The following is a 25722-nucleotide window of genomic DNA, read 5'->3' on the forward strand; positions in this document are numbered from 1 at the left end:
TGCTCTAATGGCAGCTGACTATAGTATATAGTTGACTGAACCCAAAGACAACATGTGAATGTGTATTTGGTTCAGTCAACTATATACTATAGTTTTCGCAATGTGACGGTGATGATCATGCTTCTTAAGTCAATGGAGCGGAGGCCCATGAGTACATAACCTGGATCAGACAATCCAGTTATCATGAGCATCAATCCACAAAATTGGGTTAGGATGACATGCATCAACCAAGTCAGCAAACCTGTCCACCAATTAATCGTCTCCTAGCTCTTTCAGTGATGACACCTTCTGCATAAAAGACAGAACTTTTCACATACTGATGAAGCAGGTTTATTTGTCTTTTCATTTTACATATAATGTCACATAACTATTGATTCTCAATTACCGGCTCCCTTCAAAGCCACAAAACAATTCTCTAAAATACGAAAAACAATCAAAACATAAATCAAATATCTATTTCAATAATAACTTAAGAAACAATATTTTCTCTTTTTAAATTTTACATCGTAAAACAAAATAACAAACATGTTATTTTACTATTTAAATGTAATTTTTGTTTTGAAAATGAATATACGGCAGCAGCATGGCAAATGTTGATTATATGTAAATTATCACAACTAATGACATGTAACGTGTGTAAAAATGTCAATTTAAAACAAAAAAGAGTAAAGTATGAAAATAATGCATAAAATGATAATGCCTTTTACACAGAGTATACAGTACCCTAGTTTTCAACTAAGCAAATGAACAAGTGTGACAGTTATGGCATAAATACTTTCTAGGATTACAACAATTTAATGGCCACATTCATGTAGATATGACAAATTCATGTTGTCAGTGGAGTCACTGTATTTTAACACAATCTAAAAAATAAAGGCACAGTCCATTATCATAACAAAAATAAGGTCAATGAATGTATTGTAATTATCAACAATAGCTACCCTGGATTTTGACATGCTTGGAGAACATAAATACGTTGTGTTGTACTCCTAGAATGTAATGATGGTAATACTGTATAATGTAATATTGCACCCCCAGTTAGAATGTGTTCTTGTATTCCTGGAATGTACTACTGTTCTTCTAGAAAGTTATATTGTACTCATAGAATGTAATATTAAACTCCTAAAATGTAATATTGTACTCCTAGAATGTAATAGTGCACCCCCAGTTAGAATGTGTTATTGTATTCCTGGAATGTACTACTGTTCTTCTAGAAAGTAATATTGTACTCCTAGAAAATAATATTGTACTCCTAGAATGTAATATTGTACTCCTAGAATGTAATAATGTACCATGTAATGTTATGTTCTAGGAAAACAATAGTACATTCTAGGGGGCAAAATTTTCATTCTAGGAGTACAACATTACATTCTAGGGATATTACATTTTAGGAGAAAAATATTATATCTAGTTATCCAGAATGAAATATTGTACTCTTAGAATGAAATATTGCACTCCTAGAATGCAAACAGTGTACCCCTAGAATGTAATATTGTATCCCTAGGATATAACACTGTTCTCTTAGAATGTAATATTTTACCCCTAGAAAGTAAGATTGTACTCTGAGGATGTAGTAATGTACCACTTGAATGTAGCATTGTATTCCTATAATGTAATATTGTATCCCTTGAAGGAGACAGTGACAACATATGGTGGTTTACACTCTGAAGTGAAGAAATCACTTGTGACAAAAACTAGCAATGGGGTTGTGGATGGATTTTTGTAAAATTCTGTAAAAATATTGTTCCCAGATTTTACCCCAAAATAACTTGTTCACTAGAAATGGAAGGTCATAGAGTGCTGGCTGGCTCATGACCTCAGGGCACCACACCACCTACCCCCATCCTTACGCAGACAAAACCCCACTTTGATTAAAAATGACAAAAATAATGTCCATATGTCCAAGATTTGATATTTTTCTTTAAAACTTTAGTTCACAAAATGTAAACAATTGTCAATCTAAATTTCTTACGACATACTAACATTTGGACGATCTGATTCATCCACACCGAGCGAGCTGCTATGTAGGACTAGTCTGTTCACACTTTTGATTCTATCTCGAAAACATAAACATGTATATACAATAAATGGTAAATACAAAAATATTATCAAATGGATGGAATGTGTATATCAGCAGTAAGATATGAAATTTAACAATCATAAACAAATAATTCAAATATTATTTTGCAACAAAAATGATTATATTAATATTAAAAACATAAGGCTAAAAACATAATAGTCTTGGTTCTCAGGCACCTCCCGCATCATCAAAAAGTCTGTCGCACGTTTCTTTTTTATTTCAATTTTCAAAACAAAAAAGATCTTTAAACATTCCATGTCTGAAACACACGACCCCAGCAGTTAAATGCTACAATACTTAAGAACACAATGATTTCCCCGAAATTATTAACAAAATTTGGTTACATACTTGAACAACCCAAAAATATTAAAAAAACACCACCCACTCGTGCAATAATTTCAAAAGCCATTGCCTGAGAACCAATTCCATTATTTTTTTTAAGCCTAAAAGAGCACTTGAATTATCATGATTATGTTCAGTATCAGTAGGTGTTGCTTGAAAACATGAGTAACATGACCACAGTTAATGCTCAAACCCATAAGCCCAAACAGGAATATTTTTTCTTAAACAATGAAGCAATGATTTAAATTCCTAGCTCCTGATTTACTGAGTACAGGGACTAAGCTTGAGTCCAAGCAACAGCAATTCGAAGTAACTCAGCCAAGTAGATTGCATTGACAAGAGGCAATTGAAACGAAGCTGGCAATATTTATTGCATTATTTATGGCAATATTTATGGCATTAGTGAATACTACTTGTGTGACAACATATCTCCAAGCAACATGCAGCCCCTCACTATTATCTGCATCCCAATTTGTGTGTTACAGGAATTGCTGATGTGACATATTTTGGGAAGTGCAGATTCTGATGGTTTGTTGATGAAATGTGGCAGAATTAAAACAACCATCATATGACAGAATATTTGTTGGCTAATGAGTTTAGTTTTGTGATAGGAGGAATCACTCAGTGTACACTGATTCTACTTAATTGTATATTTGACAACCTTTCTTCAGAACTTAATATGTTTCGGTTTGAATATTTCCTTCTAAGAGAAATATTATTATTAACATTTTCAACATATCTTATTTGTCAACAATTATTGATAGGAATAATATTTGGATTTGATGCACTGTAAGAAGACCAACTTTTGTCTGCAAATCAATTGGGAATATAAAGATTTTTGCAAAGATTTTTTCAAACTTCTGCAATAATCTTACTGAACAGCTCAAACACTAGCTGTAATCTGATTTGTCAGTTCACAAGTTGTAAGTGCCCTCGTTGACTTCCTGGTATATCAGTGTACTGGGGGTGTTCCGCTTCTTGATGCTGAGCCGCCGCTTCTGTTGGCGAAGTTTCTCCTGCTGCTGCTTGTGTAGTTCACGTAGCCGCTTCAGCTCCTCCTTCTCCTTCTCCTGCAACATTGACAACAACGACATCAACAGGGGAGCAAGAAGAACAACTGTATTAGTTTGATCTGGGAGTCCAACATGAGGATGGTTGCAGACCTTTACAACCCACCATACCGTACAGTGATCTAACATCATGACGACAACAGCAACAAAAGTTAAACACTGCCTGCCAGTGAACATGCTTGATTTGTATATATTTGTGTTTTATTCAAGTTTGGTCTTGGTTTTGAATTTGTTCTTTATTCTTACCGACTGGTGCCACCTGATGACCAGAGCCCGGCGCCCATCTGCCATTGGCTGGGAGTACTTGAACTGCTGCAGGCGTCTCTCATCTGTTGTCACGCTCTGCTCCACCACCAGGACGATCTTGGCCCACTGAAGAAGTAGGTTGGCATCATCATCATCATCATCATCATCATCACAATCATATCTCAATCATCACACAATCATATCCCAATCATACCTGACCAGTGAGGTCCGGGGTAGAATAGTTCTTCAGCACTCCATGCGTCCTGTAAAAATGCGACTATGCTTGTCGTAACGGGATCGGGTGGTCAGGCTCGCTGACTTGGTTGATGCATGTCATCGTATCCCAATTGCATGGATCGATGCTCATCATGTCAATCACTGGATTGTCTGGTCCAGACTCGATTATTTACAGACCGCCGTCATATAGCTGGAATATTGCTGAGTGCGGCGTTAAACAACAAACAATCACAATCAAATCTCAATCATCACACAATCATATTTCAATCATTACACAATCATATCTCAATCATCACACAATCATATCTCAATCACCATACAATCATCTCAATCATCACACAATCATATCTCAATCATCACACAATCATATATCAATCATCACACAATCATATCTCAATCATCACACAATCATATCTCAATCATCACACAATTATATCTCATTTATCACACAACCATATCTCAATCACTACACAATCATATCTCAGTCATCACAAAATCACATCACAGTTACAATCCTCATCACAATCATCTAATGTGTCCTTCAGGGTATTCCAGAAACATCTGACTGGGTTTGAATTGCAGATTCGCACTGATTCTAAATTTGTCAGCGCCACTCCCATGCTCGTGGGTTTCACCAAATAGGTAAGTGGCATCACTTAGGGCCTTCCTCTCACAACTAGCTGACATGCTATGTCATTACTGAAATACTGTTGAAAGCAGCATTAAACCCAACTCAGTCACTTGGTCTCTTGACAACACTCGACCCATCTTTACCTGTCTGAACCACTCCTTCTGAGTTTCACTGATGACCTGGTATGTGTTGCCCATCATGGCGATCAGCATGTTCACCAGCAGCAGCGTCACCATGATCATATAGGCCATGAACAGAATCTAGGGAAAGCAAACTCTCTAAGTACTCAACACATGACACATCATGGTGGAATATCAGCACATGGCACACCATAGTGGCATATCAACACATGGCACACCATAGTGGCATTATCAACACATGGAACACTAAAGTGGCACATTATCAACACATGGTACACCATAGTGTCTTTATTAACACATGGAGCACCACAGTGGCATTATCAACACATGGAACACCACAGTGGCATTATCAACACATGGAACACCATAGTGGCATTATCAACACATTGAACACCATAGTGGCATTATCAACACATGGAACACCATAGTGGCATTATCAACACATGGCACACCATGGTGGCACATTATCAACACATGGCACACCATAGTGGCACATTATCAACACATGGAACACCATAGTGGCATTATCAACACATGGAACACCATAGTGGCATTATCAACACATGGAACACCATAGTGGCTTATCAACACATGGAACACCATAGTGGCATTATCAACACATGGAACACCACAGTGGCATTATCAACACATGGAACACCATAGTGGCATTATCAACACATTGAACACCATAGTGGCATTATCAACACATGGACTGACTGACTGACTGAGTATGGTTTTACGCCGCTTTTTTAGCAATATTCCAGCAATATCACGGCGGGGGACACCAGAAATGGGCTTCGCACATTGTACCCATGTCGGGAATCGAACCCGGGTCTTCGGCGTGACGAGCGAACGCTTTAACCACTAGGCTACCCGACCGCCCCCGTCATCAACACATGGAACACCATAGTGGCATTATCAACACATGGAACACCACAGTGGTATTATCAACACATGGCACACCATAGTGGCACATTATCGACACATGGAACACCATAGTGGCATTATAAACACATGGCACACCATAGCGGCATTATAAACACATGGCACACCATAGCGGCATTATCAACACATGGCGCACCATTGTGGCACTTTATCGACACATGGAACACCATAGGCACACCTCAGTGGCATTATCAACACATGGCACACCATAGTGGCATTATAAACACATGGCACACCATGGTGGCACATTATCGACACATGGAACACCATAGGCACACCTCAGTGGCATTATCAACACATGGCACACCATAGTGGCATTATAAACACATGGCACACCATGGTGGCACATTACCAACACATTTGGCTTTGACCTGAAATCTATGTTTCTGTGTGTATCGGATATTTTTGTGCAGAAACTTATTAACAGATGGCAATCATCATTTATACAAACTATGCCAAACTTCGTACCAATGGTCTCCCTGACAACAACACTGGGTTAGGAAAAGCTAGGATAACCCTCATTTGTGAGGGTGAGGCGTGCACGGGATGCTTTGGTAATGGCCGAGACCATATACCGGTATATGATCTCTGGTAAGGGACAACAAGCAGGGTTAATAATCAGATAGTATTTACCTGGCTACTAGTCTACACTTGCAACTGAAGCCTGTTTAGGATTCATATTTTTAAGTTGTTACAACATCAAGAAAACACCATAATCACTAGACTAATATGATCAAGGGCTATGACATTCCTACATATCTCTGCATCAAGCATATACCAATAATGATTGGTAAATAAAAGCAATATGATGTCACACAGTAAAATACTGTATAATGACATTAATTAGCCATGACTTCATACATAACAATATCCTGGAATCTGTGATTATCACCAAAGTGGTAAATGTCTGAGACCTGCATCACTTTCCCACATTAAGCTGACATGCTGTGATATAACCGGAATACTGTCCAAAGCAGCGTTAACCCAAATTCACTCACTCACTCTGCGATAGACAAATGACAAACATCTTCATTTTATTGATTATTGACATTGGGTAATAAACGGAATAACCCACTGTTTCAACAGGCACAAGACCCAACACTGCCCCTACCACCGACTTACTCCGGCCAGTTCTTTAAAGGGAGTTTGGAGCTTAACTTCAAAGTCTTCATACAAGTCTTCGAAGTCACCGACGGACATGGCAAACATACCAAAGATTGCTTCTATGGGACTGGCAAACACACTGGACTTGTTGCGGAAAGGGACATAAATAGCTGGAAACAAGATGTCAAAACTTGCACAAACCAAAACAAAACAGTGGTGGGTTAGTGGATGCGGGATAAGCACTGTTCTACTACTTGGTCCAGAGACCATATGCCGATATCTATGCCGGTATATGGTCTCTGCTTGGTCTACATTCCACCAAAGATAAAAAATATTTGCTAAAATAGGTTTTGGCTGTTGTTGTTTTTGTTGGTAGGGTGAATTGTAACAGTGCTTGACCATTCAAGAGTTACTTCCCTTTCCTGATTAATCGTTATTTTTTTGTCATCATTTCGATATGTTAGCTGACACTGAGAGTGAAAAACTGTTGTTTTTTTCATTTTATTTGAACAATGGTGGATCTGCAAACTAAGTAATAAAAAAATGCCTTTTGGGGGGTTTGAAATACCTCCTGCAATTTGACACTGACTTTGCTTACACTGAGGAGGAATTAAGAGCACAGAAAGTAGGTTCTGAACGTAAACTTTGCTAATTAATTGTATACATTCAATTATTGATGGAAAATGATGAAATGTCAAGTCTGAATTTAGAAATGATTTCGAATACATTTATTTCAACAGACAACATGTTGTCAACTTGAGGGGTAAATCTTGATTTTACATCACAACAAAATGGTAATTTGAATGTGAATACTATTGGTGGAAGCATGACAGCCATTTAATCAGATGTATATATCAATGTGTAACTACATATTCATGAATCAACACAAACCTCCATTATTATATTTCATATAACAAATACAATTATCAACAAGGTATAGGCGGCATATCATATTTACACCAACAGCAGAAAACGCATGGGTATGTGCGACAAAATGAAAAGCTAAACATGGAACTGGATATCAACCAATCAGATGTGCAGGGGGGCAGTGCAGTGGAGGGAGCAGCCTGAAAATAATAGTATGGTGGATTCCATGTCCATATATGGTATGATGTGAAGTTCCACAGCGATATACTTTCCATGAGTCAACGACAAACAGGATGTCCCTCCCAGATGTCTTCAGCAACATGACTAAAATACTTGTCATTTATTTTCATGACTCTCATCAAGAACCTGAATTACCAAAGTTCGTTGTTGTTATTAAAACACAAAGACCATTATTGATATTTTAGCTTTAAAAATGATGACAATGCTTAACATGTCGACAACATGTCTTTGTTATAATTTCACCTCAAATTATGAATGTTTTACTTTGAAATCTTCTATAAGTCTCTCCTTTTTGAAACAAACTGTTTGAGTTATAGATGGCAATAATTTTTAGACTGCTGTGGCAGTCATAATGAAAATCCAATTCAAACCTCTTGAACAACTGGTGGGAACAAGCATCTGAAGATTCGGCTTAATTGGTTCAGTAATTTCTGAGAAGATATTTCTATGACCGAAAACGCACACCAGATAAGGCATGCCAGACGAAGCTCGGTCAGGTGAGCTAAATACCATCCAACCATAATCATATGGATTAAAGACTGACATGAATTCTACTGCTGAGAACATGTTCCTATGTTTAATCCATTTGTTTAATGTTTAATCCATTTGTTTAATGTGCAAGAAGTAACAAGTATTAATTAATATCAAAGGTTTCAATGTTAAATTAATATATTACCCAACTTATTAACCTGCTAAACTGTCACACAATTTGACACAACCATTTCAAAGATTGAGTTTCTGAGAAAATGTTACCTGTATTAAACAATATGTCTTATGTGTAAATTTAAGTGAAACTCATGTTAAAAGTTTCAATATTTTTAATTGACCAACTTAACCAAACACTTATTTGACATGAACATCTAAAACATGCTGCAACAGTGAAAATGGGGAGGGGGGGAACCGCGCCACAACACAGAGTGCAGTGCATGGGAGGGTGCCTACTTTGCCCATGATGGGATACTGAGTCTCAATGAAGGAGTCATAGATATCTCCGAACTGGCCCAGCGACATGACAAACATGCCCATTATAGCGCCCCCTGGATCAGCAAACACCGTCGCAGTCACACCGCGGAACACTATGAACATTGCTGGAAGAAAGGTGGCATAATATGTTAATACAGAGCTGGTAGCAGGAACATACAAGAGTTTCAAGAAAGCTTGAAAAAATAGCATATAGAGTTTGTGTATTAATGTGTCTTAAAGTAGAAAAGAGTCATGAATAGCATAAATATAGGTTACAGAAGAGATCCTTGTCATGGTGGACATTGGGGCTGTAACCATGCACTTCATCATGAAATAACTTGTCTCAATAGTAAGGTGGTGATATATGTGACTCAATAGTAAGGTGGTGATATATGTGAACTCAATAGTAAGGTGGTGATATATGTGAACTCAATAGTAAGGTGGTGATATGATACGTATCTCAACAGGAAGGCGGGGATATGATACGTATCTAAACAGGAAGGTGGGGATATGATACGTATCTAAACAGGAAGGTGGGGATATGATACGTATCTAAACAGGAAGGTGGGGATATGATACGTATCTCAACAGGAAGGTGGTGATATGATATGTATCTCAATAGTAAGGTGGTGATATGTGTGACTCAATAGTAAGTTGGGATATGATACGTATCTCAACAGGAAGGTGGGGATATGATACGTATCTCAACAGGAAGGTGGGGATATGATACGTATCTTAAAAGTAAGGTGGTGATATGATACATACCTCACTAGTTAAAGGTGGTGCTATGATACGTATCTCAATGGTAATGGGTTATGTGGTGGTATGATGTATTACAGTAGTAAGGTGGTGATATGGCACATATCGCAATTATAAGGTGGTGATATCATACATATCTCAATGTTAAGGTGGTGATATGACATGTATCTCAGTAGAAAGGTCACCATGTGATATGATACATATTTCAACAGTAGGGGCAGAGCTCCAGACAACCTTTTCAGCAATTGAATTTTTACTCGAAAGTTTCTAATTTAATTGGGTTATTACACTTTTCATTGGGTAACCAATATCTTTTCACTCATCTATTCATCACTCTATTGGGTTTTTCACAAAATGAGTAATCATTTTGAGATTTAAAAAAAATGAAATCATACTTTAGATGTATATAACGGCTCTAAATATAGGATTGACTCGGAAGTTAAATTAGCTCATATTTTTGTTTCGGAAATTAGCTCCGCTGTACGCATGCTGAAAAAGCTTCATTGGATATTTACGAGTGCCGTTTTGAAACAATTGAGTATTTCATTTATGGCATGCGTCTCTGTACACAAGTTAATTGAAAGTAATTGGGTTTTGAATAGTTTTGGGGGGTATTTTACGCAAATACGCAGCTTATCTGTAGGTCTGTAAGGTGTGATATGATACATGTCTCAATATTGAGGTGATATGTAATATATCTCAATAGCAAGGTGGCAATATCATATATATCTCAATGTCAAGGTGGTGATATGATATGTATGTCAATAGTAAGGTGCTGATACGATATGTATCTCAAAAGAAAGGTGGTGATATATGATATGCATGTCAATAGTAAGGTGCTGTCATGGTACGTATCTCAATATTAAGGTGATGACATCATACATATCACAGTATTAAGGTGGTGATTAAGGAAGTCTCCTAATAGTAAGGTGGTGACATGGTATGTATCTAAATAGTAAGGTGGTAATATATAGTATGTATCTCAATAGTGAGGTGGCCTATTTCTGTGAATGTGTAGGTCAGTATTCTGAGAGCTATGAGAGGACTACATTAAGACCTGCTTCTGGGAATGTAAGGACCAGTGGTCCATTTGATAAACTATCGTCGTGCCAAGGTGATTGTACCTCCCTAACATTAACATAGACATCTGACTGTCGTTACTCTACGATTGCTTCGTGGAATGGAGCTCAGTATTCTGAAAGCTGTGCGAGGACTTGTGTCCTACCTTGCGAGAAGCCGATGACGAAGACAGCATAAATGATGAAGAATCTCAGCAGGTCCCCTTTGATCATCTTGTAGATCATCACTACAAACGGGCCAACAATACGGAAACCTCTGAAACATGAGACATGAAATCACTGTCACAACATCACAGCAACTGTCTGAAACATGGGTCATGACGTCACTGTTACAACATCACAGCAACTGTCTGAAACATCAGACAACCATCTGAAACATGGGACATGACGTCACTTGTACGACATCACAGCAACTGTCTGAAACATTGGACATGACGTCACTGTTACATCATCACAGCAACCGTCTGAAACATGGGACTTGACGTCACTGTTACAACATCACAGCAACTGTCTGAAATGTCAGACAACCATCTGAAACATGGGACATGACGTCACTTGTACAACATCACAGCAACTGTCTGAAACATTGGACATGCCGTCACTGTTACATCATCACAGCAACCGTCTGAAACATGGGACTTGACGTCACTGTTACAACATCACAGCAACTGTCTGAAACATCTGCCAACCATCTGAAACATGGGACATGACGTCCCTTGTACAACATCACAGCAACCGTCTGAAACGTCTGCCAACCATCTGAAATGTTTGACAAGACATCACTTGTACAACATCACAGGGGAGGCTCTAGGCAGGGACACCATGAATGGAAATTCTTTAATGCCAAAGTCAGGAATATTTTAGCTATATAACAGCGTTTGAATTTGGGCCAGGCAAACCAGTGGGTTACAGCATGAGCAGCGATCCAGACCTTGAGGGTAACATGACACACAATCAGTCAAATCACACATTGAGGTACAATGACACACAATCAGACAGGTCAAAGATGATATTGTTAATACACAAACGTTCAGAAATTTGTTTTTACTGACAGAAAAAGCCCAGATAAACGTGTCGCCTACCTGCAGAAGAACAGCGAGTATGGCGCTGTGCAGAGGATGGCAAGGACACCCATGATGTCTTCGTACTCGTGGAAACAGAATGCTCGACCTGGCAACATCATCAGCACGAAGATGCAGGAGCACAGAAATAACGCCTTGGCCGGTGCACCACGCTGGAAGATAAACCATTGATGCCTTGGATATACATTCATAGTTTTGTAGTAAGTATTATCTGTAATTGTTAAATACATTTCACTCATTCATCCGAACACTCACCAATCCACTCACTCACTCACTCATCCACTACCTCACAAACTCATCCAAACACTCACTCATCCACTCACTCACTCACTCACTAATCCAAACACTCACCCATCAACTCACTCACTCACTAATCCAAACACTCATCAATCCACTCACTCGCTTACCCATCCACTAGCTCACTCACTCATCCGAACACTCACCAACTCACTCACCCATCCACTAGCTCACTCACTCATCAGAACACTCACCAATCCACTCACTCACTCATCCACTAGCTCACTCACTCATCCGAACACTCACCAACTCACTCACCCATCCACTAGCTCACTCACTCATCCGAACACTCACCAATCCACTCACTCACTCACTCATCCACTAGCTCACTCACTCATCCAAACACTCACTCATCCACCCACTTACTCACCAGTGTGGTGAAGAAGATACGAAAGCCCTGGTGGTAGATCTCCTTCATTGCCAGGAATATGTAGACCATGGCGCCAATCAATACCATCGACTCCAAGACAAGCCGCACCTGCACAGACAAACATGGAAGTTCCATGTTATTAAGTATTAAGAAATCTACAATTGTGTATTGGATATTGTAATCACATCACTTAAATCCATCTTCCCTAGGCAATGGTATTAACTGACTGTAACATCCAGTTTCCATCCTTGCCTAACTAGGCTGAAATTTCCAGGCTCGGTTGTTGCCACCAGTGGCTATTACAAGTTAAACCTGTTCTATGTCCCTCCTATTGACCAATCAGATTCCAGCTCTCAAATCCCTGGCATTTACTTCAAACAAAATGGCGGCGATATTTTATCGATAATCAAGATCGATATCGTAATAAAACGGATCCCATCCCGCAAGTGCATCAAATCACTTGAGCACCTTGATTAAAAACATGAAAAGATTTGGAAAATATCTGTCGACACCCAGTTAGCTGTACACATGCTTTGTAAATCCTGAAGTCAACGGAAATCTGCACGTTGATATCCATGTTGTTTACAAACTGAATGTCTAAATTCGTTATGCGATTTTGACCATGCATAAACTTGTTAGTCCAGTCAAAATGTAACTCAGGAGTTCCAGCCTAGTTCAGCAAGGGTGGAAACTGGACTTTTATAATCTTGCCTAGGGAAGATGCTTTAACCACCTGAGTGTATATGCCTATCTTACTCTTTGTATTTATAAAGAAATTGATCATCAATACTATCTTGTAATTAGGTTTTCTTCAAAGTTTTTATTGTCTCGCACTATCTTGTCATGTGATGTGACCTCAGCAGTTTATTGACGCACAGTAACTAGTCATTTGTTGTCACCTCAGTAGTTTATTGACACACACTATCTAGTTATTTGTTGTCACCTCAGTAGTTTATTGACTCACACTATGTAGTCATTAGTTGACACCTCTGTAGTTTATTGACTCACACTATCTAGTCATTAGTTGTCACCTCTGTAGTTTATTGACTCACAGTATCTAGTCATTAGTTGTCACCTCTGTAGTTTATTGACTCACACTATGTAGTCATTAGTTGTCACCTCTGTAGTTTATTGACTCACACTATGTAGTCATTAGTTGTCACCTCAGTAGTTTATTGACTCACACTTTGTAGTCATTAGTTGTCACCTCTGTAGTTTATTGACTCACAGTATCTAGTCATTAGTTGTCACCTCTGTAGTTTATTGACTCACACTATGTAGTCATTAGTTGTCACCTCAATAGTTTATTGACTCACAGTATCTAGTCATTTGTTGTCACCTCTGTAGTTTATTGACTCACAGTATCTAGTCATTAGTTGTCATCTCTGTAGTTTATTGACTCACACTATCTAGTCATTTGTTGTCACCTCTGTAGTTTATTGACTCACACTATCTAGTCATTAGTTGTCACCTCAATAGTTTATTGACTCACAGTATCTAGTCACTAGTTGTCACCTCTGTAGTTTATTGACTCACACTATGTAGTCATTAGTTGTCACCTCTGTAGTTTATTGACTCACACTAAGTAGTCATTTGTTGTCACCTCAGTAGTTTATTGACTCACAGTATCTAGTCATTTGTTGTCACCTCAGTAGTTTATTGACTCACAGTATCTAGTCATTAGTTGTCATCTCTGTAGTTTATTGACGCACAGTATCTAGTCATTAGTTGTCACCTCAGTAGGTTATTTACTCACAGTATCTAGTCATTAGTTGTCACCTCTGTAGTTTATTGACCCACAGTATCTAGTCATTAGTTGTCACCTCAGTAGTTTATTGACTCACAGTATCTAGTCATTAGTTGTCACCTCTGTAGTTTATTGACTCACACCATGTAGTCATTAGTTGTCACCTCTGTAGTTTATTGACTCACACTATGTAGTCATTAGTTGTCACCTCTGTAGTTTATTGACTCACACTATGTAGTCATTTGTTGTCACCTCAGTAGTTTATTGACGCACACTATGTAGTCATTAGTTGTCACCTCAGTAGTTTATTGACTCACACTATGTAGTCATTAGTTGTCACCTCTGTAGTTTATTGACTCACACTATGTAGTCATTAGTTGTCACCTCAGTAGTTTATTGATGCACACTATCTAGTCATGAGTTTCATAAACATTTCATCTGTATGCAAAAGATATGCCTTCGTTAAATCTTTTAATGTCATCAGCAGTCAGGGTTGCGGCCCAGCCAACGCCCAAAACATCCGATATCAAACTACCGTATTTCTTCTATTTGACGCTATGCCTTCTATTAATTTCGCGAAAGTCCTTGACTCGGCATGTATTAGAAACCTGGCTGGTATTAGAGACCCAGCATGCATTAGAGGAAATATATATACGTTTTACAGTTCATATGGGGGTGATCGCATTCATCACCACTCACCCCTTTCCGTAACCTGCAAGAAGACTCGTCCCCCTATCGATGAATGTTATGTGCGAAAATACGACAAACCAATCAGAATGCGTGTATGATTTCAAGTTCTTCATCAAAGAATCCCTCAGAAATAATTTTAGATTTTATATATGTCCTGCATCTAAAAATATACCCAAGACACAGTGAAGTACGGTATAATTCCACACGTCCCGATGTGCTTTAAATTGCATCTGAAATATATATAATATATGGGGAAATATGTGTGAACCATTACGCAACGAGTTGACAATTGTTTTAGGTATGCCCGTTTGCGCTAAGACGGAACCCGGTCGCAAAAATTGGCCATGAGAGGGGCACAAGTCACTATTCGGCTTGTCCCGGAATAACACGAGTTGGTCACGAATGGGGGTGATCGATCGGCAGCCATTTTCTATGTATCTATATGTAGACTATCTATGGATTCATACGCACGTTTTTTTTAAAAGGAAACCTCTTTTTAACCAATCAGAATCAAGCATTCATTAATGTCATGGTAGAAAGTTTATTGACGCACACTATCTAGTCATTAGTTGTCACCTCAGTAGTTTATTGACTCACAATGTCATTGGTCCTGTATGGTTGCAAAAGGTAGCACGGGTTCATCGTCCTGTTCTCGTTCATCGGCTTACAGCCATGCAGCGTCGTCGTCGAGTTGGCGTAGGCACACAGATCCTTGCCGGGTCGGAGGGCAAAGGCCACGACAAAGGTCAGGAAATAAAGACCAAAGCAGAGGAATCGCCGATAGAATCTGTAAAATGTCATGATGAAACACATGCAATTTCACAATAATGTCAAAGCCCATTGAACTACATCTACACACTGAACAGTGGTACAAACCTTCAGTTGAAGTCAGCTTCCCCACAAGCATGGGGGAGTGGGGACCAGTTCTGCCCTGGAATCACTACAGGGTGACAAGCATGGGGTAGTGGGGACCAGTTCTGCCCTGGAATCACTACAGGGTGACAAGCATGGGGGAGTGGGGACCAGTTCTGCCCTGGAATCACTACAGGGTGACAAGCATGGGGTAGTGGGGACCAGTTCTGCCCTGGAATCACTACAGGGTGACAAGCATGGGGGAGTGGGGACCAGTTCTGCCCTGGAATCACTACAGGGTGACAAGCATGGGGGAGTGCGGACCAGTTCTGCCCTGGAATCACTACAGGGTGACAAGCATGGGGTAGTGGGGACCAGTTCTGCCCTGGAATCACTACAGGGTGACAAGCATGGGGGAGTGGGGACCAGTTCTGCCCTGGAATCACTACAGGGTGACAAGCATGGGGTAGTGGGGACCAGTTCTGCCCTGGAATCACTACAGGGTGACAAGCATGGGGGAGTGCGGACCAGTTCTGCCCTGGAATCACTACAGGGTGACAAGCATGGGGGAGTGGGGACCAGTTCTGCCCTGGAATCACTACAGGGTGACAAGCATGGGGTAGTGGGGACCAGTTCTGCCCTGGAATCACTACAGGGTGACAAGCATGGGGGAGTGGGGACCAGTTCTGCCCTGGAATCACTACAGGGTGACAAGCATGGGGGAGTGGGGACCAGTTCTGCCCTGGAATCACTACAGGGTGACAAGCATGGGGGAGTGGGGACCAGTTCTGCCCTGGAATCACTACAGGGTGACAAGCATGGGGGAGTGGGGACCAGTTCTGCCCTGGAATCACTACAGGGTGACAAGCATGGGGTAGTGGGGACCAGTTCTGCCCTGGAATCACTACAGGGTGACAAGCATGGGGGAGTGCGGACCAGTTCTGCCCTGGAATCACTACAGGGTGACAAGCATGGGGGAGTGCGGACCAGTTCTGCCCTGGAATCACTACAGGGTGACAAGCATGGGGTAGTGGGGACCAGTTCTGCCCTGGAATCACTACAGGGTGACAAGCATGGGGGAGTGCGGACCAGTTCTGCCCTGGAATCACTACAGGGTGACAAGCATGGGGTAGTGGGGACCAGTTCTGCCCTGGAATCACTACAGGGTGACAAGCATGGGGTAGTGGGGACCAGTTCTGCCCTGGAATCACTACAGGGTGACAAGCATGGGGGAGTGGGGACCAGTTCTGCCCTGGAATCACTACAGGGTGACAAGCATGGGGGAGTGCGGACCAGTTCTGCCCTGGAATCACTACAGGGTGACAAGCATGGGGTAGTGGGGACCAGTTCTGCCCTGGAATCACTACAGGGTGACAAGCATGGGGGAGTGGGGACCAGTTCTGCCCTGGAATCACTACAGGGTGACAAGCATGGGGTAGTGGGGACCAGTTCTGCCCTGGAATCACTACAGGGTGACAAGCATGGGGGAGTGCGGACCAGTTCTGCCCTGGAATCACTACAGGGTGACAAGCATGGGGGAGTGGGGACCAGTTCTGCCCTGGAATCACTACAGGGTGACAAGCATGGGGTAGTGGGGACCAGTTCTGCCCTGGAATCACTACAGGGTGACAAGCATGGGGGAGTGGGGACCAGTTCTGCCCTGGAATCACTACAGGGTGACAAGCATGGGGGAGTGGGGACCAGTTCTGCCCTGGAATCACTACAGGGTGACAAGCATGGGGGAGTGGGGACCAGTTCTGCCCTGGAATCACTACAGGGTGACAAGCATGGGGGAGTGGGGACCAGTTCTGCCCTGGAATCACTACAGGGTGACAAGCATGGGGTAGTGGGGACCAGTTCTGCCCTGGAATCACTACAGGGTGACAAGCATGGGGGAGTGCGGACCAGTTCTGCCCTGGAATCACTACAGGGTGACAAGCATGGGGGAGTGCGGACCAGTTCTGCCCTGGAATCACTACAGGGTGACAAGCATGGGGTAGTGGGGACCAGTTCTGCCCTGGAATCACTACAGGGTGACAAGCATGGGGGAGTGCGGACCAGTTCTGCCCTGGAATCACTACAGGGTGACAAGCATGGGGTAGTGGGGACCAGTTCTGCCCTGGAATCACTACAGGGTGACAAGCATGGGGGAGTGCGGACCAGTTCTGCCCTGGAATCACTACAGGGTGACAAGCATGGGGGAGTGCGGACCAGTTCTGCCCTGGAATCACTACAGGGTGACAAGCATGGGGGAGTGCGGACCAGTTCTGCCCTGGAATCACTACAGGGTGACAAGCATGGGGTAGTGGGGACCAGTTCTGCCCTGGAATCACTACAGGGTGACAAGCATGGGGGAGTGCGGACCAGTTCTGCCCTGGAATCACTACAGGGTGACAAGCATGGGGGAGTGCGGACCAGTTCTGCCCTGGAATCACTACAGGGTGACAAGCATGGGGTAGTGGGGACCAGTTCTGCCCTGGAATCACTACAGGGTGACAAGCATGGGGTAGTGGGGACCAATTATGCCCTGGTATCACTACAGGATGACGAGCATGGGGGAGTGGGGACCAATTATGCCCTGGTATCACTCCAGGGTGACAAGCATGGGGGAGTGGGGACCAATTATGCCCTGGAATCACTACAGGGTGACAAGCATGGGGGAGTGGGGACCAATTCTGCCCTGGTATCACTACAGGGTGACAAGCATGGGGGAGTGGGGACCAATTATGCCCTGGTATCACTACAGGGTGACGAGCATGGGGGAGTGGGGACCAATTATGCCCTGGTATCACTACAGGGGTACAAGCATGGGGGAGTTGGGACCAATTCTGCCCCGAAATCACTACAAATAAACATTTATAGCAGAGTGGAGGAGGGGGGGGGGGGAGTCTATTCCAGGATACTGATGGAGAGTCTACCTGAATCTGGCAAATGTCTTCCATTTCTCCTTCAGTAGGTTGACCACCAAACCATCCATCATGTCCAGGTGACCCTCCTCTTCCTGAAGGTCAAGAAAGGTCAAGGTCAAGGTCAAACATAACTCAGAAATGATTCTTCTCTTTTCTACCTTTTCTACCTCAGAAACCTTTGTCTGGAAAAAGTGTTACCTGGAGAAAGTTCAGCCTGAAGAAAGTTAGAACTTGTGTAAGTGCTACCTGAAGAAAGTTTTACCTGGACAAAGTGTTACCTGGGTAAGATATCGAATGAGTAAATTCTGGCCAAGAGACTGGAAAACAAGTTTTACTTTGTTATAATGTCATACTGACAGTAAATACCAAAAGTATCTCACCCCGTATACAATGAGATTGAGGGCGGAGTCCTTGTTGATCTCCCCTGTTGACGAGATGGTGTCAATGTCCTCCAGAGGGTACCCAGCACAGGTAACATTCCCAAAGAGCCAGAACACCTCGCGCTCTATCTCCAGGATGTGCTCATACATCTGAAACAGCATTAACAGCATCACTAATGGGGATTCCAGGCTTGAGTGAGTGAGTGAGTGAGTGAGTGAGTGGGTGAGTGAGTGAGTGAGAGTGAGTGAGTGAGTGAGTGAGTGAGTGAGTGAGTGAGTGAGTGAGTGTGAGTGAGTGTGAGAGTGAGTGAGTGAGTGTGTGGGTGAGTGAGTGAGTGAGAGTGAGTCGGTGGGTGTGTGGGTGAGTGAGTCGGTGGGTGTGTGGGTGAGTGAGTGAGTGAGTCGGTGGGTGTGTGGGTGAGTGAGTCGGTGGGTGTGTGGGTGAGTGAGTGAGTGAGTCGGTGAGTGAGTGAGTGAGTCGGTGGGTGTGTGGGTGAGTGAGTCGGTGGGTGTGTGGGTGAGTGAGTGAGTGAGTCGGTGGGTGTGTGGGTGTGTGGGTGAGTGAGTCGGTGGGTGTGTGGGTGAGTGAGTGAGTGTGTGGGTGAGTGAGTGAGTGAGTGAGTGAGTCGGTGGGTGTGTGGGTGAGTGAGTCGGTGGGTGTGTGGGTGAGTGAGTGAGTGAGTCGGTGGGTGTGTGGGTGTGTGGGTGAGTGAGTCGGTGGGTGTGTGGGTGAGTGAGTGAGTGAGTCGGTGGGTGTGTGGGTGTGTGGGTGAGTGAGTCGGTGGGTGTGTGGGTGAGTGAGTGAGTGAGTGAGTGGGTGAGTGGGTGAGTTAACAGTGGAAAGAGAATACTGACAGCTGATTTTAACTTTCCATATTCTTTGTCCACAGTTCTCATCAGTATATGCTGTTTGTTTGCTTGTTGTATTGCTATATGGTGGCCTGTAAATAATTGAGTCTGGACCAGTCAGTGATTGATTGTGAACAACGATCCATCCCTAACCATAACACATCATCACCTAAGTCACCTAGCCTGACCACCTGCTCAATTCGGTTGCGTCTTACAACCAGGAGAGGTAGCTCGGGACCTATTGTAACTCAGAATCCCCATGAAAGAATGTTGTTTAATGATGCAGCTATTCCAGCTATATCACAGTCGCATGTAAACAACTAAATCTTTATCAGACAAACCAATGGTTGATATCACGAGCAACAATCCACTCAACTGGGGTACAATGACAAGCAATCAACCAATCACAGAGCCTAATGAGACCAATTTAGCCCTGGAATCCCCAAAAGGGTCCAAATTCTGTGACATCTGAATAATTTTATATGAAAAGTTAAACTTTTCCCATGAGGGCTGAACGATCATGTGTAATAACTTTCTGAAATTTGCACACATAATTTGAACAATTCTCCATGGTGATTGATCAGTTGGAAGTCATAATACATCACAATGCTTCAATGTTGAGAAAAATATGACATGACAGCATCCATCGTTCATGATGGCACAAATTGGTTACATTACATTGATTACATTGAACAATAGGATGTCTTCATTAAAGTTTCTTTGCAGGGTTGACATCATCTTCCTGAGGCAAGGGGGGCGGTCGGGTAGCCTAGTGGTTAAAGCGTTCACTCGTCATGCCAAAGACCTGGGTTCGATTCCCGACATGGGTACAATGTGTGAAGCCCATTTCTGGTGTCCCCCGCCGTAATATTGCTGGAATATTGCTAAAAGCGGCGTAAAACCAAACTCACTCACACTCACACTGCTGAGGCACGGGAGTTAACTGCCCACAAAAGTCTACCCTTGCTGAACTACACTGGAATTTCATGGCTCGATTGTAGCATCACCAGTGGCTATTATGAGTTATGTCCCTTCTATGTCCCTCCTATTGACCAATCAGATTCCACCTCTCATATCACTTGTATTTGCTTCAAACAAAATGGCGGTTTCTGATCAATAATCAAGATCCATATTGTAATAATACAGGTCCTACCTCTCAAAGTGCATCAAATCATTTGAGCACCTTGAATAAAAACATGAAAAAATTTGGAAAATATCTGCCGATGCCCAGTTAATGGTACAGATGCTTTGTAAATCCTGCAGTCTACAAAAATCTGCACTTTGAAATGCATGTTGTTTACGAACATGATCTCAGTTCATTGCACAATTTTGATTGGACTATGCACAGACTCGTTAGTCCACCCAAAATGTAACTCCGAAATTCCAACCTAGTTCAGCAAAGGTAGAAACTGGACTTTTACAGTCAGTTAACTCCCTTGCCTCAGGAAGATCGACCCTTGCCAAAGGCTCTGGATTAACAATATTCATTCACTCGGGACAGATAATGTGTTTAACTCTAAACAAGTTCAACTGACTTACATCTTTCCTGGACAGTTTTGAAGACAGAGTGAGAGGGGTGAGTCCTTGTCGGTTCTTAATGTCCAGCCTGGCACCAAGACCATGAAGCAGGTCAAACATTTCCTGAAAACAAAATAATGCAGTGCAAATGCAAAATAATCAGAACCATGGACTACTTTGAACATTCCACTGATTCTGTTGACACTTGTAATGTTGTAAATCAATTACCTACTTTGTCATTTATCCACTTGGGTTTGTCGATGATCTGACACGGATGTTTCCAACAATTTCCTCACTTACAACACTTCATGAAGTGAATTACAACACAAACAGATTCATTGCAAATGTATGTTTCAATACAAGTTCAATAACTCATTGAATCTGTAGCTGTGATCTGACATCCACCATTAAGATTCTGGAGGAACATTTTGATTTTTAAAATTGGTATGAGTGAAGCCCGGTTCTAAAGTCTCTTGCTGTGATATTGCAGTTATACTATGACAACTGACATAAACCTGACCCACTCACACACTCACGTCCCATAACATGTTAGTATGCTTGTGACATTCCTTACAGAAACTGTGACGCTAGTGATCCACTACAATGTATTGATAGGTGTACACCCGTGATTGTATTAATGTGTTCATCGTCAATACATCACAGGCTTGTATACATTACGTTCGTCCATCACCCGTGAACACATATGTAGTTGTGACCAGTCTTCAAAATTCAATCAAGTCTGCTCGCCTGTGACTACTAAATTATGCTTTTATGGACAAGTAAAAATCAAATGATGACAGTCCTCAATGACCAGTAGTATTCGATAGCTATCATTCTGAACCAGTTCTCAAAGTTTCAAGTTTCCTTCAAACTCGAACACGGGCGGCGGTCGGGTAGCCTAGTGGTTAAATCTTTCGCTCGTCACACCGAAGACCCGGGTTTAATTCCCTACATGGGTAAAATGTGTGAAGCCCATTTCTGGTGTCCCCGCCGTGATATTGCTGGAATATTGCTAAAAGCGGCGTAAAACCAAACTCACTCACTCAAACTGGAGCAGAATAAAACTGAAAGAAAATACAAACAATGGGAACATTATTGTCTCAATCAACCAGGACTAGCTACTAACTCTTCTTCTTAAGCCAGGAAATGAAATTAGGATGTGTACATCTCATGTAAGTCAAATAAGACGAACTGTATTTTTTCGCAAAGCCTATCGCTACCTGATATTGAGGATATTCACAGGACTCTGCGAAGTGTCCGTATGTATTCATGTATGTATTCACGTATGTATTCGGGGCGGTCAGATAGCCTAGCGGTTAAAGCGTTCGCTCGTCACGCCGAAGACCCGGGTTCGAATCCCGACATGGGTACAATGTGTGAAGCCCATTTCTGGTGTCCCCCGCCGTGATATTGCTGGAATATTGCTAAAAGCGGCGTAAAACCATACTCACTCACTCACTCACGTATGTATTCAAGTATTTATTCACGTATGTATTCACATATGTATTCACGAGTGATGGAGGAACAGAGTGCATAGAACCCCATGAAGTCATGACGATGTAACTTGTTAGTGCTGAGATAATATTCCCCCATGCAAAACACACTAGTAAAATGTCAGGTGCAGATTCAACAGTAAATTTGACTGTCTTCAACACTGCTCAGTTCACTAAAAATTATTCACTTAGTATTGATTAGAAAGACATTTCAACAATATAAAGTATATAGCCAAGTAATATATACAAATTGACATAAAATCATCTCTGCTTGAAATAGTTAAATAGAATGTATGAATTAACACCTCATTTTATACTTGCAAGTACTTCCGTAAATATTTTCAGTACTATATTATAAACAAGTACATATATACACAAGAAATTACATCAAGTTTGTTTGGGGTTAAAAGTTAATATCTTATTTGTCAAATACATGCATTAACCGGAAATAAGCAACTTACAACACTGAAATAAAAACATGCAGTTTGATTTGATTTAATAACGTAATGGACGGGTATCTGAGTGAATTTGACAGCTATCAAAGAGTTGACAGGTATCAAAGAGTTGACAGGTATCAAAGAGTTGACAGGTATCAAAGTGATTGACAGGTATCAAAGTGATCGACAAGCATGTCTTACCAGCAGCATCGGAACCTACAGAGAAGGTTGAAGGGTTGAAGCTAGGTTGTCATGGTAACAAAACATGCCAATCTTAAAGATTTATTTTTATTGTACATAGTAACAATATATATGACACTCTCTGGTATGATTTTGATCATTTTCAAGCAATGACAACTCCTGTAGCACTTATGTAGTTACATTCCGGATGAGTATTGCTGTGAACAGCTTCATACATACAAAGGGACATTACTCTTCACCTGTGACCTGGTATTTGTTGTGGGACACTGTAAGCAACACTTGTGCGAAATACGCTGCAGTCGGAAAGCGCACGTAAAATCTCCAATATAAGTAAGTAAGTAAGTTAGCAACACTTAAAGCCATACATGCTTGTCTAGTATAGGGAGACCAGCATTGGGGAGGGGACGGGTTGGCACCAGGGCGGTGCTGGTGTGGGTGGTGTTGGTGTGGGGGGAGCAGGTTGTTTGAGCTTATGAAGCCCCCGATCTTGTAAAAGTGTTAACAAAAAAGCATATGAGAAAAATTTGCAGATGTATTTTTTTTTTAAATTTGAAAAAATAGAATTTTGGATAGAGTGATTTATTTTCCTATTTAACAGACCAGTGTACTCAGGGAAATTATAACAGAATGTTTTTGACATGAGGTTATTTAAACACTTTAAAACAGGCTTCCAATTATCACAGAACTGAGAGGGAAGAGAAGAGAATTAAGAGACCAGATTGTGTTAATGTTAGTTGAAATGAGTTAACAAGAAAAACCTAATTATTCCCACATTTTAAGACCCCAAGCCAAGCTTTGTTCATACAAACATAAAGTTATCAAGACTGAAAACAGCTTACTAGATACCGGTAAGGGAAAAACTTGGAAATAATTTTCGTTTTTTTCACATCATTTAACATAGCAGCTCTGACACATAGCTTCATTTACCTGTTGAAGGAGTAAGCATATACTCCGAAACATTGTGTTCCTCATAATAAAGAAGTTGACATCCATAAATTCTCTTCCTCATGTGTATCACTTCTAAATTCCTTTCAAAAACTTATATTTATGATATGATTATTACACATAAAAAAAAAGATAACTAATTATCACATGTGACATGACTGCTAAAAATCAGCTTTAATAATTTGGAAATGCAACCAACTCATATACTATTATACTTGTATCCTACTCAAAAGAAGTTAAAGAACACCCAATGTTTTATTATGGCTATACATGTAATTAATCTGTTATGGCTGGTGGGTATTGCAACACAGTCTTCTGAGTATGGGTGTTCTTTATCGTGTTTTCAGTAGTGTGTAACTCTAATGCTCGAGCTTGGACATCTTCACGTACTAGGGGACAGTTATTATGAAGCGGTTAGTCTATAGATACATGCAGGACACAATCAGTAATAATACTCTCCTATAAACTGGTTGACAAGCAGGGAGTTACAAACCTTTATATCCTGGTGTTTATCTGTCTAGTAGTAAGAAAAAGGAATATTTCCAAGGTATGTGAAAAAGTGAAAAAGTGAAGAACAATGCAGGGGAGATAACTCTGTTTGAATTATCCCCATAAGATGGTTATTCTAATTTCTTTAATATTCTTAAGGTTCAAGTTCAAAGCTGGAGGATGGACATTTCTCATTGACTTTTTTGTGAATCTGGATCATTTTTCATGAAACATAAACTTTATATTATGAAGCAGAATTACTGCCAAATGTTTTATTCAACACTGATCATTGATGCATGATACTGAGTGTGACAGAACAGACACACTGATTTCCTCAAGCTAAGTGATGCCACAGTTTTCCACCTCAAGTGCAATGAAAGTAAGACTTGTTCACAGCTCTCTTTGCACAGCGACACCTTTATGAAATGTAGAGCCCGATTCTTCTCAACATCTTTTCAGATGAAAGATTTAGTCGTTTTACGAGGTTTGAAATTCCCCTTCGCTGATAAATTAACATCTTTGCACAGTGTTGGGTAAAAATATTTAATACTTTTAGAAAAAAGAAATTCCACATGAAAAATACATCATGAAATACAAATTTGTACATCATGAAAGCCGGATCTTGAACCTTCAAGTGACAAAAGATGACAAGGTGTTTGGAAGTAACAATTCTCCAATGAATCACCTCATTTAGTCTAAATTCATCAAACTCCTATACAGTGAAACCTCATTGATCCAGACTGTACCATTCCTGGTGACA

The 25722-nt window shown here is 41.2% G+C and overlaps 1 protein-coding gene across 10 annotated transcripts in view; it reads right to left on the bottom strand.

Moving 5' to 3' along the window:
* Nucleotides 1-314: 314 nt before the first annotated feature.
* LOC124142490 (transient receptor potential cation channel subfamily V member 5-like) overlaps nt 315-25722 on the bottom strand; it is a 42652-nt gene continuing 17244 nt past the window's right edge. For 2 of the 10 annotated variants that reach the window (XM_046510984.2, XM_046510990.2), the window contains 13 exons: nt 24967-24990; nt 23529-23543; nt 21419-21520; nt 19031-19180; nt 18660-18742; nt 15487-15676; nt 12453-12560; nt 11786-11937; nt 10850-10959; nt 6814-6965; nt 4750-4866; nt 3739-3864; nt 315-3492 (listed from right to left, as the gene is read on the bottom strand). In XM_046510984.2, coding sequence (XP_046366940.1) covers nt 3337-3492; nt 3739-3864; nt 4750-4866; nt 6814-6965; nt 10850-10959; nt 11786-11937; nt 12453-12560; nt 15487-15676; nt 18660-18742; nt 19031-19180; nt 21419-21520; nt 23529-23543; nt 24967-24990 — 1485 coding nt within the window. In that variant the 3' untranslated portion in view covers nt 315-3336. Of the gene's footprint in view, nt 3493-3738; nt 3865-4749; nt 4867-6813; nt 6966-8844; nt 8991-10849; nt 10960-11785; nt 11938-12452; nt 12561-15486; nt 15677-18659; nt 18743-19030; nt 19181-21418; nt 21521-23528; nt 23544-24966; nt 24991-25722 lie in introns of those variants that run through there. The other 8 variants (XM_046510988.2, XM_048389005.1, XM_048389002.1 and 5 more) reach the window with 7 other exon arrangements.

This window comes from Haliotis rufescens, unplaced genomic scaffold (assembly GCF_023055435.1).
Source record: "Haliotis rufescens isolate VD_foot unplaced genomic scaffold, xgHalRufe1.0.p SCAF_8, whole genome shotgun sequence".
In the NCBI taxonomy this organism is placed as follows: Eukaryota; Metazoa; Mollusca; class Gastropoda; order Lepetellida; family Haliotidae; genus Haliotis; species Haliotis rufescens.